Source organism: Pteropus medius, unplaced genomic scaffold (assembly GCF_902729225.1).
Source record: "Pteropus medius unplaced genomic scaffold, Ma_sr-lr_union100, whole genome shotgun sequence".
Lineage (NCBI taxonomy): Eukaryota > Metazoa > Chordata > Mammalia > Chiroptera > Pteropodidae > Pteropus > Pteropus medius.
The window spans coordinates 553,000-571,999 of record NW_024344434.1 but is presented as its reverse complement, the minus strand read 5'-3'; the positions used below and the strand labels follow the sequence as shown (position 1 = coordinate 571,999).

General features: G+C 36.9%; 1 protein-coding gene and 1 pseudogene across 4 annotated transcripts in view; one reads left to right on the top strand and one right to left on the bottom strand.

Annotated features, from left to right (window-relative positions):
* EPB41L5 (erythrocyte membrane protein band 4.1 like 5) overlaps positions 1–19,000 on the top strand; it is a 137,870-nt gene that overhangs the window by 76,944 nt on the left and 41,926 nt on the right. For all 4 annotated transcript variants that reach the window (XM_039872648.1, XM_039872649.1, XM_039872647.1 and 1 more), the window contains one exon: positions 17,354–17,511. In XM_039872648.1, coding sequence (XP_039728582.1) covers positions 17,354–17,511 — 158 coding nt within the window. The remainder of the gene's footprint in view (positions 1–17,353; positions 17,512–19,000) is intronic.
* Positions 3,675–3,793, bottom strand: LOC120610406 (uncharacterized; annotated as a pseudogene).

Here is a 19,000-nt window from a genome sequence, read left to right as displayed (position 1 = left end):
TATATAAAATCTTAATAATGCCTTTTTTTTCTTATAGATATTCTATCACACTTGCTACCCTCGGTCTCAGTCCCTGTCACTGTTAGCAAGAGTTTTGGTAGCGTTTGCTAAGATCCCCTGGGGCTCTGCGGTGTTTGCTCTCAGAGGATATGATGGGAGGGGCCCTCTGGCTTGGCGGGTGTGAACTGTGGCTCAGTCTCACGTTTTGCAGCCACAGCTGGTAAAAACTGTTGTTTCTCAGCTGTCACCACTTTTCTGCTTTCTACCCTGATGCCAGAGCACTGCCCCTGGCTGCTTGGAACTCACAGCTCTCCCAGGCAGGGCTGTTCAGGTAACTCACTACACTTTCTCCATTCCCTCTCCTCTTGCAGGGAGCTCTAGCTGAGAGAGGCAGCTTCTCTGTTTCTCCCAGTCTAACGCCCAACACTCAGGGTTCTGACCTTGTTAGCTCTTATGCACAGATCCCATGCTCAGACGTGCTGGTGTGCAGTTTGAGTGTTTTTTGTTGAGTTTTACATGTCCAGCTTATTGTTTGAAGGGGAGGGATCCAGGGAATGTCTCTCACTCCACCATGTTTCTGATGCCACTCCCTGTTTAGATCTCAATAGTAAATTTTAATGCCAGGTTATGTTCTCCAACTTTATTCTTCAAAATGCTTTGTAGATTGTAGCTACTTTGCATTTCCATATAAATGTTAGAATCAGCCTCAAGAGAAATCAAGCATTCTCGTGCTAGGGAGTGGCATCCAGAGTCAGGTGCTGTTAGGGGCCAACCTGTCGCTCCAGGAGTGCAGGATAGCCAGGGCAGCAGGAGAAGGCAGAGGCCTTGGGGAGGACCCTGTGGAGAGCAGGCTGTTTTGAATAATGGAGCAGCCTAGGGCATGTGGAGCTTCATCAAGCTAACACAGGTTCTACTGTCTTATGATATTGGAAAAGCTACTTAAGCCCTCTAAGTTTAACTCAAGGACAGCAGGACTTTATGTGGGTTTGAGGGAGAAAGTGTGGGGAAGCCCTTCAAGACTCACCTCATCTCTAGTGGAGGACTCTCCGTCTGTCTTTCTGTCTCACCTTCTCCAGGAAATGACTGCTGTGAGTGCTCCCAAGTATAGGCTTCTTTTAGTCATGGGTGATTGGATTAAGAGGGGGCATCTGAACTAAGATGAACTAATCAAATCATTTCTTCCTCTGCTTGGCATGGAGGAACAGAAAAAAAAAAGCCAATCTCTTTTTTTCATACTTTTGATAAACATTTTTTTTCTTCTTGAAGTCTCTCCAACATTTCCTGTAATACTGGCTTGGTGATGAATTCCTTTAGCTTTTTCCTGTCTGAGAAGCTCTTTATCTCTCCTTTGATTCTAAATGGTAGCTTTGCTAGGTAGAGCAATCTTGGTTGTAGGTCCTTGCTTTTCATCACTTTGAATATTTTGTGCTAAGCCCTCCTGGCCTGCAAAGTTTATGTCGAGAAATCGGCTGACAGTCTTATGAGAGAGAGCTCCCTTGTAGGTAACTACTTGCTTTTCTCTTGCTGCTTTTAAGATTCTGTCTTTAACCTTTGGCATTTTAATTATGGTGTGTCTTAGTGTGGGCCTCTTTGGGTTCATCTTTGGGACTCTCGGAGCTTCTTGGGGTTCTATGTCGATGTTTCCTTCACCAGGTTAGGGAAGTTTTCCATTGTCATTTCTTCAAATGGGTTTTCAATTCCTTGCTCTCTCTCTCCTTCTGGTACCCCTATGATGCAACTGTTATGCTTGATGTTTTCCCAGAGGCCCCTTAAATTTTTCCCATTTTTGGGGGGATTTTTTCTTGTTGCTGTTCTGATTGGGTGTTTTCTGCTATCTCCTAAATCATTGATTTTGTCCTCTGCTTCATCTAATCTACCGTTAATTCCTTCTGAGGTATTCTTCATTTATTGTCTTCATTTCTGACTGGTTGCCTTTTATGTTTTCCATCTCCATTTTTATATTTTCTATCTTTTTGTTAACGTTCTCACTGAGTTCATCTATTCTTCCCCTAAGTTCATTGAATATCCTTATAACCAGTGTTTTGAACTCTGCATCTGGTAGACTGCTTGTCTCCATTTTGTTTAGTTATTTTTCTAAAGCTTTGTTCTTTTGTTTCATTTGGGACATGTTTCTTTTTCTCCCCGTTTTGGCTGCCTCTCTGTCTGTTTCAATATATTAGGTAGGGCACCTAAATCTCCTCTCTTAGTAGAGTGGCATTATGTAGTAAGTGTCCTGTAGTAAGTGTGAGGCCCAGTGGCACAGTCTTCTTTGGTCACCTGAGCAAGATGCCCAAGGTGTGTCCCTTGTGTGGGTTGTGTGTGCCCTCCTGTTATAGTTGAGCCTTGGCTGTTTGCACACTGAGGGGAGGGATTGACCCTTGGGCTGATTGGTTGTGAGGAATGGCTGGTGAGGATTCACTTTGGAGCCGGATTCACTTTAGCAGGGCTCTGGTGCCTGCCCAATCTGCCCTTCGGGTGTGTCCTTCTCAGATGCAGCCCTGGGTGGTGCTCTGGTTCCACTGCTAGTTGAAGCAGGCTGCCAGGTGTGCCAGCCCAAGAGCCTCTTACAAGGGGCCGAGCCGTAGGCAGGTAGCGCACTTTCATGGCCACATGGTAAGAGTCACCAAGCAATCTGCAAATTGCAAAATGCTGGGTTTAGGGGTGCCTTGGGTGGCCAAGCCAGTAACCGAGGCCAGCTGCTGCTAGTGCCAGGCTTGGGGCTGCTCAGCAAGAGGTACTGGGCATACCGAGGCCAGATGCTGCTGCTTTGGGTTTTGTGAGCCTTTAAGAGATTTTAGGAAAGTCTGTGGCATGAGCCAAGACAGGCCATTTGTATGGAATAAACCACTGGAAGCAATTTGGGTGGGCCTGCAAGTTGAGAGGAGTGACCTGTATTATCCAGGTTGATGGAGACTCAGATGTGGTGGCCGCCTGCATCCATAGGCTAGGAGAGGGGAGGGCTTAACAACAATGGATACTGCCAGCACTGCTGTCCATGAGAAAGCCACCCCTCCAGCCCTCATCCTGAAGCCCAACAACTCAGCGTCTCCCCATATGTCCCTGGCACTCCTCAAGCAGCGGCCCCAGCGCTGGAGCTCAGAGCAGGTGAATCCATCAGTGAATTAAGTCCAGGCACAGGCCCTTTATGAGGAATGTCTGTTACTCCCACAGCCCTCTGTCTCACTCAGCAACAGTCTCCACTGGATTTTCATAACCAGAGATTGTAGAAACTTCTCTTCCCGGCACTGGAATCCTGGGCTGGGGAGCCCATTGTGGGGCCTGGGACCCCTCACTCCTTGGGGTTGAGGGGACTCTGTAGCTAAGACAACCCTCTCGATTCTCAACCATCACATGTGATTGTGAGACAGGGACATTTCTGCCACTCCTACCAGTCTTCAGGTTACCTTTTATATATGTACCCAGTTGTAGGGCTTGTGTTCAGCCAGACCTCAAGTGACTCTCAGTGATGATTGCTCTGTAGTTTTGTTATAATTTTGGTGTGGTCGCTAAAGGACGCATGCACAGCATCTACCTTCTATGCCATCTTGACTGGTTTATTTCTTTTCTTTTTTTCCTATTTATTTATTTATTTTTTTAGGCAAGGCAACCCTTGGGTGCCCTCACAGATTGCAAGGACCTTGTCAGCTTACAATCCTTTATTTTTTATTTTTTTATGCCTATAACACCTGGTCTTCCTAGGTAGTCTCCCATTCAAGTACTAACCAGGCTCGACCCTGCTTATCTTCCAAGACCAGACAGGATTGGGTTTGTTCAGGGTAGCATGGCCGTAGACCTTGACTTGTTTATTTGAATGCCACTATTCTCAGCTCTCCGCTCCCCTGGGGTACTGCGACTTATCCACAGGTTTCTGGAGTTATTATAAAGGCATTTCATTCTGTGTATTGTTAAGTTGGTGTTCTTTTCAAAGATGCCATTCTAATGTTAGCACATCAACCTGAAATCATCCAAAAGATTCAAACCAGCACAGTACTAAATAGATGATATTTATAGAGCACTTGATGTTGACCAGGTACTGAGTGAAGTCAATTTTTTCTTTTAATTCAGCCATTCTTTGACCGTTCTTGTCTATCATATCCCTTCTATTGGATATTTAATTTCTCATTTCTCGGAGTCTGTTATGGTATTACAAGCTCCTGTTCTATTGATCTGTCCCTCCTTTATATCTTTCAGCACATTTAATATACTCATTTTAAGTTCTTTTTTAGATTTTATTAATCTTTCTACTTAGCTGTAAATGCTCTGGTTTCTTGGGTTTGTTGGTTGTCTGTCTTGGTATTGGTTTTCTTTACATGCCTCGTGATTTTTTTGTTTGGGAGTTCAACTTGCATTGTTTTGAACATGGTTTTTTTTTCTTTCCTTCTTCCCATGCTCATCCTTTCCTGTGAGCTAATTTTGAAATTGCCCCTGCCTGACTTTTTGAAATCCTTAGAGGTCTTACAGTAGGATCTTTCAGTGATCCTTTCTAGTCCTTGAGCCAGGATATGGTCTGATTGTTGGTTGCACAGATATTTTTAATTCTTCCCTTTATTTTAGGAAACGAGAAGCACATATCATTTGAAACTAGACTTGTGAATTGAGCTTTTTTGGCCCCTGTTCTTATCTGGAAGATACATTCCCCCGGTTTCAAGTAGTGAGTTTGATTCTTGTTCACTGCCTCACCTGAGATATCTTGGGTTTCATTTCCCTCAGGGAGGGAAATGGATTTTGGACCCTAGTGCCTATTTCCAATTTCAGCTCCCTGAGCTCCTCTTGGCATGAGCTCCAATTTATTACTGGGAGTTTATCACTGTTGTTTTTGGAAAGGACCGAATCTTCTGTTTTATTTTTCTCTTAATTTCTTACTGTATTCATCTGTACAAGGTCAACTCCTCTCTTTCTGACCTGTCAGTACATACAAGAACCATCTTATTTTTATTAATTGGAACATACTTTATAGAAAATCCACTTTTATTTTATTTATTTAATTTTATTTGTTTCAAGTATACAGTACATTGGTTAGACATTTGTATAGTTCATAAAATGATTCCCCTAATTGCTCTTTCTCTCCTCTGACTCTCCACCTAGCCAATACATTAATGCTAACTGCATTCCCTATGCCATGCTCTCCATCCCTGTGACCATCTGTCAACTACTAATTTGTACTCCTTTAACCCTTCACCCCATTCTTCAGCCCCCCAAATCTCCTCCCCTCTTGCCATCACTTGTATGTGGAATCTAAGTAACAAAAAGAACAAATTAATCAAAAACAGACTCACAAATATAAAGGACAATCTGGTGATGGCCAGATCTTTTAATCTTACACTCAATGATTTCCTCTTCCTCCATTCTTACTTCTGTGTTGTTCTTTTAATGCTCACTTTACCCCCCTTATTGTTATGGTGCTTACTTTCAGAGTTGAAGAAGAAAGAGGAAAGGGGGCAAAAGTCTTAATTGAATGATGCTGTTGTAATCCAGCAAGTTGTCACAGAACATATATAAGTGCTAGCTCTTTTGTGCTACACATGAGTACATTTTTTTTTTCGGAGATCCTCTTAGAACCTGTCACTTCTCCAACATAGGCAATACACTTCATATTTCACCTTTTACAGTGCTCTTCTCTCCCTTATTCCTGGCTCAGCTCTTGCCCTTGAGTGCACTTTTATTGCTTGGGTCATCTTATCCTGGTACATTTGTCTCATGGCTGGAGTTCCATTGAATGAGCTTCAAACTGGATTTACATAGACTTGGCTGAAGAGAAGCACATACATTTTTTTCTCGTCTCCCAACTTTGTATTTTGGAAAACTACAAACCCACAGAAAATTTGAAAGAATGATGGATGAGTAGCCATATGCCCTTCCCCTAGATTCTCCACATATTTTGCTTATTCGTTGACATTTATTTACTTGCTGAACTAATTGAGGATCATAATTCAGACATTATATTATTACATCCCTCAATACTTCTCCATGTATCTCCAAAAAGCAAAGACATTCTTGTGCATAACGTATCACACTCATAAAATTTAACATCAATACAATACTATTATCTAGTATATAGTCTATACACACATTTTTCCAAATGTTTCAATAAGTGCCCTTTATAGCTGTTTTTCTTTCTGAATCAAGATCCAATCAAGATTTCAGTTAGTTTATGTTTATTTAATGTTTATTTGTGTTTCTTTAATCATAAAAAGTTCTTTAATCATGAAAAGTTCGTGAAAAGTTTCCCAGCCTTTACCTTTCATGACATTGACAGTTTTTAAAGAATTTATGCCAGTTCCTTTGCAGAATACCACTCAACTTAGATTTATGTGATTGATTTCTTATGATTAGACTGAAGTTATTATATATGTTTTTACTAATGTTTTGGTTAAGGTGATATCCACCAGATTTCCCTATAAAGTACCTTTTACCCTTTCCCTTTAATATGTGGGGTATCATTTTGAGACTGAGTGGATATCCTATTTCCTAACAGTCTTTTATCCAGTGTTTTTTAACATCAATTGATAATTTTTGCCTGAATCAATTATTACTTTGGTATATACAATATGGTGATTTTTAAAATTCTCTCATTCTTTCTATAAATATGAGTTGACATTCTTCTGGAAAAGAGAGCTTTCCTCTTTCCTATCACTTTTAAAGAAAATAATTTATTAGTAGACTCATGGATTTTAAATAATGTATTATCATCTATTTTCTATTATTCATTTTGATATGTGACTTGTTCCAAATTTAGCCTCTGTGAATCTATGCATTCTCGCCTCACCAAACCGTGGAAATGTAGCCTGTCCAACTACTGGCCCTTTTTCCCCCATGTTTCTAAGGTTGGCTCCAGTCAACTTACTGAGTTTGGACCGCTCCATGCTGAAGGATGCACTTCCCTGCATGGGAAATATATTTACATGTATTCCCAAACTTACAGATTTATACATTAGATTTTCCTAAGAACTCTCCCTGCGCCATGCCTGACATAGGCCTAGTAATGTCTGATGCTCAACAATCACCTACCACAAAGTAAAATGTCATTCTCCCCTTTCATAGGTACTTTTAGAGCCTCCACTTACTTACTGTGATTTTGCAATTCCCAGTTCTCCTAGAGAGAGAAGGAGAAAAGTCAAAGTACTCTCTTTTCCTTTAAATTCCCTTGCAGAATGTCTTTTTGAAGTTCTTTTCTTTTATGGCGTGAATAATGTGGTGTTCTCAGGTTCTCTTTTAGTAAGCTCTACTCAGATCTGTAGAATGTGAAATGTATTAGTTTGCTAGGACCACTTTTAGAACTGGGTGACAGCGGAAAATTTGTTTCACAGTTCTAGAGACTAGAAGTCCAAGAGGTGAAAATGTGGGCAGTATAGCTTCCTTCTGAAGGCTAAGCAAAAGAATCTGTTCCATGCATCTCACCTAGCTTCTGGTGGTTTGCTGACAGTCTTTGGGTTATAGAGGCGTCACCTGATCTCTGCCTTTACCTTTACAGTGCTCCTATGTATGTATGTGTCCAAATTTCCTCCTTTTATAAAGACATCAGTTAAGCTAAATTAAGTACCTACCCTACTCCAGTATGACCTTATCCTAACTTAACTACATCTGCAACTGTCCTGTTTCCAAATAAGATCTCATTCTTGAGGTACTGGGTATTAGGACTTTAGCATATGAACCTGGAGAGACACACAGTTCAACACATAATATGGGTAATTTTTAACCATTGTTCTTCAGCATAAATTGAGACAGTTTAACATTCTTTTATATGTCGGCTTCTATTTCTTTTTGGATTTATAAAGTTTTTAATCTTATTTTCTGAATGCTATGGACCGAATATTTGTGTACCCCCCAAAATTCATATGTTAAAACCCAATCCTCAGTGGGATGGTGTTTGAGGGTCAGACCTTTAAAATGTGATTAGATCATGAAGGCAGAAATCCTCATGAATGGGATTAGTGCCCTTAAAAAAGAGACCCCAGAGAGATCCCTCATTCCTTCTGCCATGTCGAGACACAGGTAAGACAGTCATCTATGAACTAGAAGGTAGGCTCCCACCAGCATCTGATCTTGGACGTCCCAGCCTCTAGAACTGTGAGAAATAAATTTCTGTTGTGAATAAGCCAACCAGTCTATGGTATTTCTATTATAGCAGCCTGAACAGACTAAAATACAAGGTGTTTAGTTAAATATTTTCTTTCATGTGTCCATGTTAGGACCACAAGAGATGAACTCTAAGTAGTTCTCATATCCTTTTATCCAAAAATATTGATACGCATATTTTTAAAACTTCTGATGAAAAATTCAAAAGTCCATAGAACACATGAACCTCGATATGCTCATCAACCAGCTTCAGCAAATTCCAGTATTCTGCGATTTTTGTTTCATCTATTTTTCCCACCACCTATTCTTTTGATGTTGTTATCCTTATTTAAAATAAAGAAGGAAGGAAGGGAGGGAGGGATGGAGGGAAGGAAAAGAAGGAAAGGAAGGAAGGAAAAGCCCAGCTGGTACACTGATTCACGCTTAGGGAGGATAACAATTGGACCAGTTGAAAAAGACTTGAAAATGAGATGATGAGATGGTTTTACATTAATAGATTTTTAGAGATAAAGATAAAAAGTACCTGAATTGCCTTTACTCCATGGTTTCCAAGTGAGTTTTAGCCAAGAAACTCTGGGGAGACCAAAACTCCACCACCTTTTCCATACCTGTAGATAAGTCATTCACATATTTGTATGGAATCCTTTGGTCTGTAGAACACATTTTGAAAACCCAGGTAAAGTAACTTGTCCAAAGTTGTACAGCTAGTTGGTAGCAGAGACAGGACTGGGACACAGATTCTTGACTTGCACAGAAATTCTTTCTTTGTTCTTACTATCTCTTTTAACAGTTTTCAGAATTTTTTCTCACTTGGGTTCCAGACACAAGGTATATAATGAAACATGGCTTTCATTTCTCTAGGAAAGCATGGAACCTTCTAAACAATGGCAATTCCTTTGCTTTGCTCTAACCCAGTATTAGATCAACAAAATAAAATGTCTGTGACCTTGCCTACAACAGATGAATTATGTTGAGGGTCTTGTTCTTTAAAAAACTGTTAAAATAGAATATATTGAGTTTCTAAATGGAATTATTTTCATTTAAGTTTCCTGTTGTTTATTACTAGTATATAGATAATACAATTGATTTTTTATGCTGATCCTGAATCCTGCAACTTTGCTGAACTAGATTATTACATTCTAGCTTCTAAATTCAGCTAACTTTTTTTTTAAGCAACTTTATTGTGATATTTTTACATATTATAAAACTTATTGTAAGTGTACAATTGCATGCCTTATAAAAATGTATAGAATTGTACAGGGATCACCACAATCCAGTTTTAGAACATTTTCATCATCTCAAAAAGTTTCCTCATGGTGTTTTACACTTAAGTCATGATCCTACCTTCTGACCCCCTCAGGCAACCACTGATCTGATTTCAGTATCTAGTAATTTCATATAGATGGAATCATACAATATACAGGGTTTTGTATCTAGCGTCTTTCATCTAGTGTAATGTTTTTGACTTCATCCATGTATCCTAGTTTGTTTCTTTTAATTGCTGAATGGTAGTCTGTTGTATGGATAGATCACATTTTGTTTATCCATTCACCAGTTGGTGGAAGTTTGGACTGTTTCCATGTTTTGGCTACTGTGAATTAATGTTATGAACATTCCTGTACCTGTCTTTGTATGGACATAAGGTATCTTTCTTTTGGATAGACTCTTAGGAGGAAAATTGCTGAGTTTTATGGTAAATTCATTTTTAACTTTTAAGACATTGGAAAACTGTTTTCCAAAGTGGAAATGCATGAGGGTTCCAGTGTCTCCACATCCTCTCCAAAACTAGTTCTTTTCTGTCTTTAATTATAACCATTGTAGGGAGTGCATAATGGTATCTCATTGTGGTTTTGATTTACATTTTCCTGAGGACTAATGATGTTGAGCATCTTTTCATTTGCTTATCATCTATTAGTATACTGTTTCTGAAGAAATGTCTATTCAGACCTTTAGCCCATTTTTATGTGGATTATTTGTCTTTTTATTATTGTATTTTTCACTTTCAAAAAATTTATTGGCGTGACATTAGTTAATAAGATTATATAGATTTCAAGTGTAATACATCATCTGTATATTGCATTGTACGTTCACCACCCAAAGTCAGATCTCCTGTTACCATATATTTGACCCTCCTTTACCTTATCTACCTTCTCTTTCCCCTCTTTCCTTCTGGTAACCACTAAACTGTTGTCTGTGTCTATGAGTTTTTGTTGGTCTTGTCCATTTGTTGCTTTCAGTTTTATATCCCACATATGAGTGAAGTCATATGATTCTCAACTTTTTCTGTCTGACTTATTTCACTTAGAGCGATTATTTCAAGATCCATCCATGTTGTTGCAAATGGCAGTATTTCATCTTTTCTTATGGCTGAGTCATATTCCATTGTATATACATACCACATCTTCTTTATCTAGACATCTATCAAAGGATATTTTGGTTGTTTCCATGTGTTGGCCACAGTGAATAATACTGCAATGAACGTTGGGGTGCATATATCTTTATGGGTAAATGTTTTCAAATATTTTGGATAGAAACCCAGAAGAGGGATTACTGAGTCATATGGTAATTCTATTCTTAATTTTTTCGAAGACTCTCCATTATTTTTTTCACAGTGTCTGTACCAGTTTACATCCTCACCAGCAGTGTATGAGGGTTCCTTTTTCCCCATAATCTTTTCCTCCAACACTGTTATTATTTGTCCTGTTGATGATAGCCATTCTTATGAGTGTAAGGTGGTATCTCATTGTATTTTTGATTTGCATTTCCCTAAGGTAATGAAATTGAGCATCTTTTCATATGTCCGTTGGCAGTATACTTTATATATTTTGGACACTAGTCCCTTATCAGATATATGATTCACAAAAATTTTCTCCTAATCTGCGACTTCTGTTTTCATTTTCATAATGGTCTCTTTTGAAGCTTAAATATTTTATTATGTTGAAGTCCAACTTACTAGTTATTTCTTTTTATGAATAATACCTTTGATATATCTAAGAACATTTTGCCAACCCAGAGTCACAAAGATTTTTTTTTTCTTTATGTTTTCTTCAAATACAATTTTAGTTCTTAATACTTAGGTCTATTATCCATTTTGATTTAATTTTTATGTATGGTGTGAGATAGGGTCTAAATTCATATTTTTGCATATATATCTTGTTCTGTTGGCATCATTTCTTAAAGAGACTATTCATTTTTCTATTGGTTTATGTTGGAAAAAATCAACCATGTAAGAAATTCTGGACTCTCAGTTCTGTTCTATTGATTTTCATGCGTATATTTGTGCCAGTACCAAAGTGGCTTTGGCTATTCTCCTGAATTTCCATGTAAATTTTAAGATTGGCAACTTTTTTTGTCAACTTCTACCAAAAAAGCCTGCTGGGAATTTGATAGTGAATGCATTGTAGTTATAGATCAGTTTGAAGAGACTTGTCATCTTGACAGTTTTAAGTGTTCCAATCCATAAACATGAAATATCTTTCCATTTATTTAGATCTCCTTTATTTGTTAGTATTTTAAGTACACAAGTCCTGCATATCCTTTAGTAAATTTATTCTTAAATTTTTATTGTTTTTGATGCTATTGTGAATGGAATAGTTTTAATTTCAATTTCTTTTCATTTATTACTAGTATATAGATATAATTTTGTTTTTAATCTTGATCTTGTATCCTGCTTGCTGAACCTTGCTGAATGCTTTCTAGTAGCGTTTTGTAGATTCCATTGGATATTTTACATATAGGAGTCTATCATCTGCACGTAAAAACCTCTTTATTTTTTACGTGCAGATGATATAGAAAATATCCTATATTTTACATATAGGAGTCTATCATCTGCACGTAAAAACCTCTTATTTTTTACGTGCAGATGATAGACTCCTATATGTAAAAATATGGGTATTCTTGATTTTCTTTTCTATTATCTTCCTTTTTTTTTTTATTGCACTAGCTAGAACCTCCAGTACAACATTGAATAGAAGTGGCAAGAATGGACATCCTTGTCTTATTTCTGACTTATGGGGGAAAGCATGAAGTGATTCATTGTTAAATGTGATGTTAGCTGTTGGTTTTTGTAGATGTCCTTTATCAGATTGAGGATGTTCCTGTCTATTTGTAGTTTGTTGAGAGTTTTTTTTCTCCCTCTTTAATTCCTCCCCCTCCCCACTTCCACCCTTAACCTATGGATATAGCCATTTCCCCTTAAGAACTGGATCTCTGAAGTCGGGAAATCTCCTCCCACATGCTCACAGCATGCAACCAGGGCCAGGCACACCTAGGGCCAGGCACACCCGGGGCCAGGCACACCCGGGGCCTGGAAAACTCAGGTTATGATCCGTGGCTCCACCTGGGCACAAACCCAGGACCTTCTGCATGTAAAGCAGACATGCTAACCACTACACTATGGAGCCACCCCCTGTTGAGCATGTTTACCATTAATAGTGTTTTACCATTAATAGAATTGTCAAATGCTTTTTTGCATTTATGGAGATAATCATGTGGTTTTCTTTCATTAACATGGTATAGTACATTAATTGATTTTGAAGTGTTAAACCAACTTTGTATTCTTGGAATAAATCCCACTTGGTCATGGTAGGCAAACTTTTTTATTTCTTGCTTGATTTCTTGATGTCTTTGGTATGGTTCCAGTATCAGGAGAATAATGGCCTCATAGAATGATTTAAGAAATGTTACCTCCTCCCCTATTTCTGAAATAGTTTAAGATTGGCATTATTTGTTCTTTTAAATATTTGATAGAATTAACCAGGAAGTCATCTGGGCCTGAGCTTCTCTTTGTGAGAGGATTTTAAGTTTCTAATTTAGTTTATTTACTTTTATGGTTCTATTCAAATTTTCTGTTTCTTCTGGAGTGAGCTTTAGTAGTCTGTGTCTTTGAAAGAATTTTTTTGTATCACTTAAGTTGTCGAATTTGTTGCCATAAAGTTCACAATATTTCCTTATACCATTTTAATATCTGTAGGATCTCATTCCTATTATTGGTAAATATGTATTTACCAATAATAACATCAATTTATGTTGAGCTTCTCCAAGTACTAGCTCTTGGTTTAAATCATTTTCTCTATTTTTTTCCCTTTGTTTTTATTTCTTTCTTTCCTTTTCCTTTGTATTTAATTTGCTGCTCTTTTTCTATTTTACAGGTATAAGCTTAAGCCATTGACTTGAGAACATTTTTCTTTTCTAATATAAATTGTTAGTGCTATAAATAATCCTCTAAGTACGACTTTAGTGGCTGCCTACAAATTTGGATATGTTGTACTTTCATTTTCATTTAGTTCAAAATACTTTCTTTTTGACTTTTTTTTTTTGATTCATGTGTTATTTAGAAGTGCCTTATATATTTTTCAAATATTGGGGGATTTTCCAAGGCTCTTTCTAGTTTGGATTTCTAATTTAATTCTGGTCAAGAACATATGTACTTTATGTGACTTGAATCCTTTTGAATTTATCAGGCCTTGTTTTATGGCTCAGAACATGGTCTGTATTAGTGATTGTTCTGTGTGCACTTGAGAAGAACATGTATTTTGCTGGTTTTCGTATAGTGTTTTATAATCTCAATTAGGTAAAGTTGGTGGTTAGTGTTGTGCAAATCTAATATATCCTTGCTGATTTTCTGCCTGCTTGTTCTATCAGTTATTGAGAAAGGAATATTGAGATCTCCAACCATAATTATCATTTTGTCTATTACTCTTTGCAGTTTTTTCAGTTTTGTCTTCCTGTATTTTGAAGCTCTGTCATTAGGTTTGTAAATATTTCAGGTTGTTATGTGCTCTTGTTAAATGACTCCTTTATCCTTATGAAATGATCATCTTCATTTGAAGTATTATTCTTTGCTCTGAACTCTACTTTGGTGTCAGTATAGTCACTTAGCTTTTTTTTGACTAGTATTACCATGGTATCTTTTTATATCCTTTGATTTTTTATCTTTGTTTCTATATATTTAAATTGTTTTATGTAGGCAGTATATAATTTGGTTTTGCTTTTTAAATCTTAACTGACAACGTTTATATTTAAAAATTGGTATGTTTAGACCATTTTCATTTAATGTGATTTTTGATGTGATTAAGTCTATCATTTTGCTGTTTTTTTTTTGTTTGTCCCATATGTTTCTTGTTCCCATCTTCTTCTTTCTTTTTCATTAATCAAGTGGTTTTTCAAATTCTGTATGTCCTTTCTTCACTTCTTAGCTATAACTCTGTTTTACTTTAGTGGTTGCTTTAGCATGTACAAGTTTAAATTATAACTAACTTATCTACTTTCAAGAGTTATTATACCATTTCATGTATAGTTTAAGAATCTTACAGTAGTGTAGTTCCATTTCTCCTCTCCCAGCCTTTTTACTATAACTCGTCAAGCATTTTACTTTTATATATGTTATAAACCCCACGATAATATGCTGTTCATTTTACTTCTGTGATTGGGTCTTTCTTTAACATTTTTTTAGTGCAGGTCATTTGATCATGAATTATTTTGTATGAATGAAAATGTTTGTTTTCTTTTTTCTTTACTGCTTTAAGATATAATTCACATACTCTTCACCAATTTAAAGCGGACAATTTTAGTGTTTTTAGTACATTCATAGGATTGTGCAACCTTTATCACAATTTTGTTCTGAAACATTTGTCCCCCTCTAAAGGAAGTCACATACCCATTAAAATTGTTCTGATCACTCTCTATTTACCTTTGTGGTGAGGGAGGGATCCCCCATCCTAAATACAATAAGATGGTCGAACACACGACGCCCAACACTGGAAAGATGAGATAGACAGCAATTTACTAGTCACATATACTCAAAGCTCAAGGTAGGAGGAAACCTCATAACAAACAAGGCCACACAGATGTTGCTCTTGGGAGCAGAATGAACAAATATGGGCTGTAGGAGGCAGGCTTTATAATAATATAAGAATGAGGCGACCCCTAGATCCCACCAGAGGATGTGATTGGCTTGTTTGAATAATCTTACAGGCTGGCAGGAAAGTGAAATTTGTTAGGTTAAAAATCTGGTAAAATGCAGCTGGTACAGTTGAAAGCAGGACTAGCTAGGTGGGGGAAGTTTTCCAATGGATATTTGTGGGGCAGTGAATATCTGAGAAGAACAGGGGAACTCGCAGTTAGGACTTTGGAGTCCTGTGAGGCTCAAAGATGTCAAGGCGGCACTTAATACTGCATCTTAATTTCAGACTTTACATCACAGCAGTTAATCCCCATTTCTCCCTAATCCTTCTTCCAGCTCCTGACAATCACAAATCTACTTTCTGTTTTTATGGATTTGCCTTTTGTCAACATTTCGTATAAATGGACTCATACAGTATGTGGTATTTTGTGTCTGAAATTTTTCCCTTAACATTATGTTTTCAAGGGTCATCCATGTCATAGCATATATCAGCACTTCACTCCTTTTTATTGCTGATTAATATTTCAGTCTGTAGTTATACCACATTTCATTTATCCAGGCCTTAGTTGATGTGCATTTGGGTGGTTTCCACTTTTTGGCTATTATGAATAATTCTGCTATGTACACATTTTTGTGTGGGTATATGTTTTCATTTTTCTTTAGTATATACTTAGGTTTTTCTTGGCTTTTTAAAGTTTTTTTTTGCTGGCTATAAAATTTTGGTTGATGGTCGTTTTTCTTTCAGTGCTTTCAAGGTGTTCCTCCACTGTCCTCTACTTTGCATAGTTTCTGATGAGAAATTGTCTGTCATCTTTATTTCTTTGAACATAAGTGTTTTTGGCTGCTTTTAAGATTTTACCATTGTCTTTAAGCAGATTGATTATGATGTGCTTTGATGTAGCTTTCCTCATGTTCTTGTGTTTAGGGTTTCTTGAGATTCTTGGATCTGTGGGTTTATAGTTTTCATCAAATTTGGAAAAACTTCAGCAATTATTTCTTTAAACATCTGTCTGTCCTACCCCCACTTTGGGACTCCAGTTTTCCATACAGTAGGCTGCTTGAAGTTATCTCACAACTAACTGATATTCTTTTCATTTGGGAGATTCTTTTTCTCAGTGTGTTTTGAATAGTCGGAATAGCTTCTGTTGCTGTGCCTTCAAGTTTAGTATCTTTTCTAAGTCTAATCTGCTGTCAATCCCATCCAATATATTTTTCATCTCAGACATTGTAGTTTTCATCTCTAGAATTTTGATTTGGGTCTTTTTTTTTTATATCCTCCATATCTCTGCTTAGCTTTTTTGAACATATAATATATTATTATAACTGTTTAATGTTGTTCTCTGCTAATTCTAATATCAATTTCTGTTGGTTGATTATTCTCTTTAGTATGGGATGTCTTTTTCTGCCTCTTTGCATTCCTTGTAATCTTTGAGTGGATGTCCGAAATTCTACCGATGTCCGAAATTCTACCGAAGTCCGAAGTTCTTAACCTAATGAATTTCACTTCACTGCCTGATGCTAGATAATTTTATATTCCTCCAAATCTTCTTGAGCTTTGTTTTGGGATGCAGTTAAGTTACTTAGAAACAGTTTGACTCTTTCAGGTCTTTCTTTTATGATGTGTTAGGTGGGCCTGTTGCCATGCTCAGTCTGAGTTAATTATTTTCCAGTACTGAGGCAAGACCTTCCTGAATACTCAGTGCCCTGTGAATTATGTATTTTTTAGTCTGTCTGGAAACAAGCCCAGTGTAAGGGCCACTAGTACTTTCTCCAGCCAAACAGAAGGAAGATATCCTTTTGGATGGTTCTTTACCTAGCCACACATTGTCTGATCAGTACCTTGCTGAATACTTGATGGGTGGACCCTATGCAGATCTCCAGGATTCTTTATTTGAAGTGCTGCTGCTCTCCTGTTTGATACTCAGTCCTGTGAACTCTAGCTGCCTTGGTCTCCCTAGATTCTCATCCTCATCTTCTCAGCTGAGAAGAGGACTGAGGGAGTCCTCTGTGCTCTGCTTCATTTCACCTGCTCTGCACCATGGCATGGAAATTCTCTCAAGGCAATTATAGGGCTTACTTCGTTTGTTTCCCAAGTTTCAGAATCAAAGTCCTTTGTTGTCTGATGTCTGATGTCTTGAAAACAATCACACACCCCCACCCCAGTTAGGTTATTTCTGTTAAGCTAAATCCAGTCCCTTTTACTCCATCTTGGCTGGAAGAAAAGTCTACGCAAAAGGTTTTGACAGATAAATAAACTAGTTGGGATGTGAACTCTTACATGATTTTTTTTTCCAACTAAGATTTTTGTTAGTATTTTAAATTATTTTCATAATAAATTTTTTGGTTTAAGTAAGTTTTCTGCTTCCTTTACAGCTTGCCTCTGAATATTGATTTGCTAGATAGTCCAGACTTACTGGAAACAACCATAGATGGTGTAACTGGGGCACCTGACACTGTGGAAACATCACAAGCATTGGATGAAATTAACATAGCCACCAGGCAAAATGGGTTAGAGGAACCTGAAGTTGAAGGTGGGAGTAAGCAAATGTTCTGTATAATATCAGTGACAATATTTTATTTTACTTCCCTTTGAAATGAGCTGTTTAAGTCAGTTCCTTCAAGAATACTTATGCTATGGTTGAATTTTAAAATTTAATGGGTTATGCCGTCTCGCTTTTTTGGCTTAAGTGTTCATTGAAATATTTAAGATTGCATAATTGGGACCATTAAACATTTGTATTATTTATAAGTCATTAAATATTTATGAATTTCAAACTTGCTTTTTACTTTGTTTCTTGAATGAAAATTAAGAGAAAGAGTTTTTAAAAAGATTTTTAGGTCACAGGATTGAATAAATGTTTGGACATTCCATTAGCTTCTAGAAAGTATTATGTTTTTAATGAGGAGTGTTGTTGCTCAGACCCACAAAAGTAAATAATTCCGACAGAAAGCTGCTTTCCTTAACTTTTTAAAAGATTAAAAGATAATAAATTGCACATTGATAATTTCTGTATATTTATGAATTTGGTTTGATATTAAAGTGTAAATGGTCTTTAAACAGGAGTTTCCTATTGAATCTCAGTGTAATGTGTGTTAATTTAAAAGCTAATATTTATGTGGCTCTTGTCAATTTTGATTTCTATCACTGAAGTTTGACACCATCTCTCAGCATCTCATAGGAAATTGCCTTTGAGTATGCCATTGTCTCTGCAGAGTATAGAATACAGGAGCAGTATTTAGTAATTTAGACATAGAAAGTGTTAATGAAATTATACAATGCTTCTGGTTAATAAAACACACAGAAATACTACTGGTAATTGGCATTAAAAATTTGTTCTTTTGTTCCCTAAGCAACTAGTAAAAATACATGGTTAAACAAGTATTTTGATATGTTATGATTTTATGTTCTTATTGACATCTACCATGTTTGAGTTGTGTTTATGAATCTGAAGTCAGGGAAACAAATTAACTTTGATTTAATTTGATTATTTTAAAGGCAGCAGTTAGTCATTGGATTAAGAAAACCCATTACTATTTCTCTTGTACTTCTTTGCCATAATTTCTTTTGGTTAGTTTCCAGTTTTTATAGCCCTGCCCTGGACTCTATGTTTTGTTAGACATGATCACTCTGTGACTAGAAAGATGCAATATATAACACACCAAGGCCATCAGGATTTAGATGCAACCAGAAGCAGGACTAGCTTAATATGGAGTATTTCCAGGGTTAAAATATAGTCTCTATTATAGAGATGGCAGTACTGATTTTATTTACATTCCATTTTATGTTCATTATATGAATTTTAAAAGGTTTTTCAGTGCTGCAGTTGTGTTGTATTAGCAAACAGTCTTTATTTAGTACTCATTTTCTGGAAATTGTATTTGTTTTGGGCAACATCGCAAAATGAACTAGGGATGCCTAGAAAGGAAAATATCAAATGAGATATAATAACTCTTTAAATATTTAAAAGCCCAGTATAGCAAAGAATTTATTTCATAGTGCTTTATTGGTGAATCTTGGAC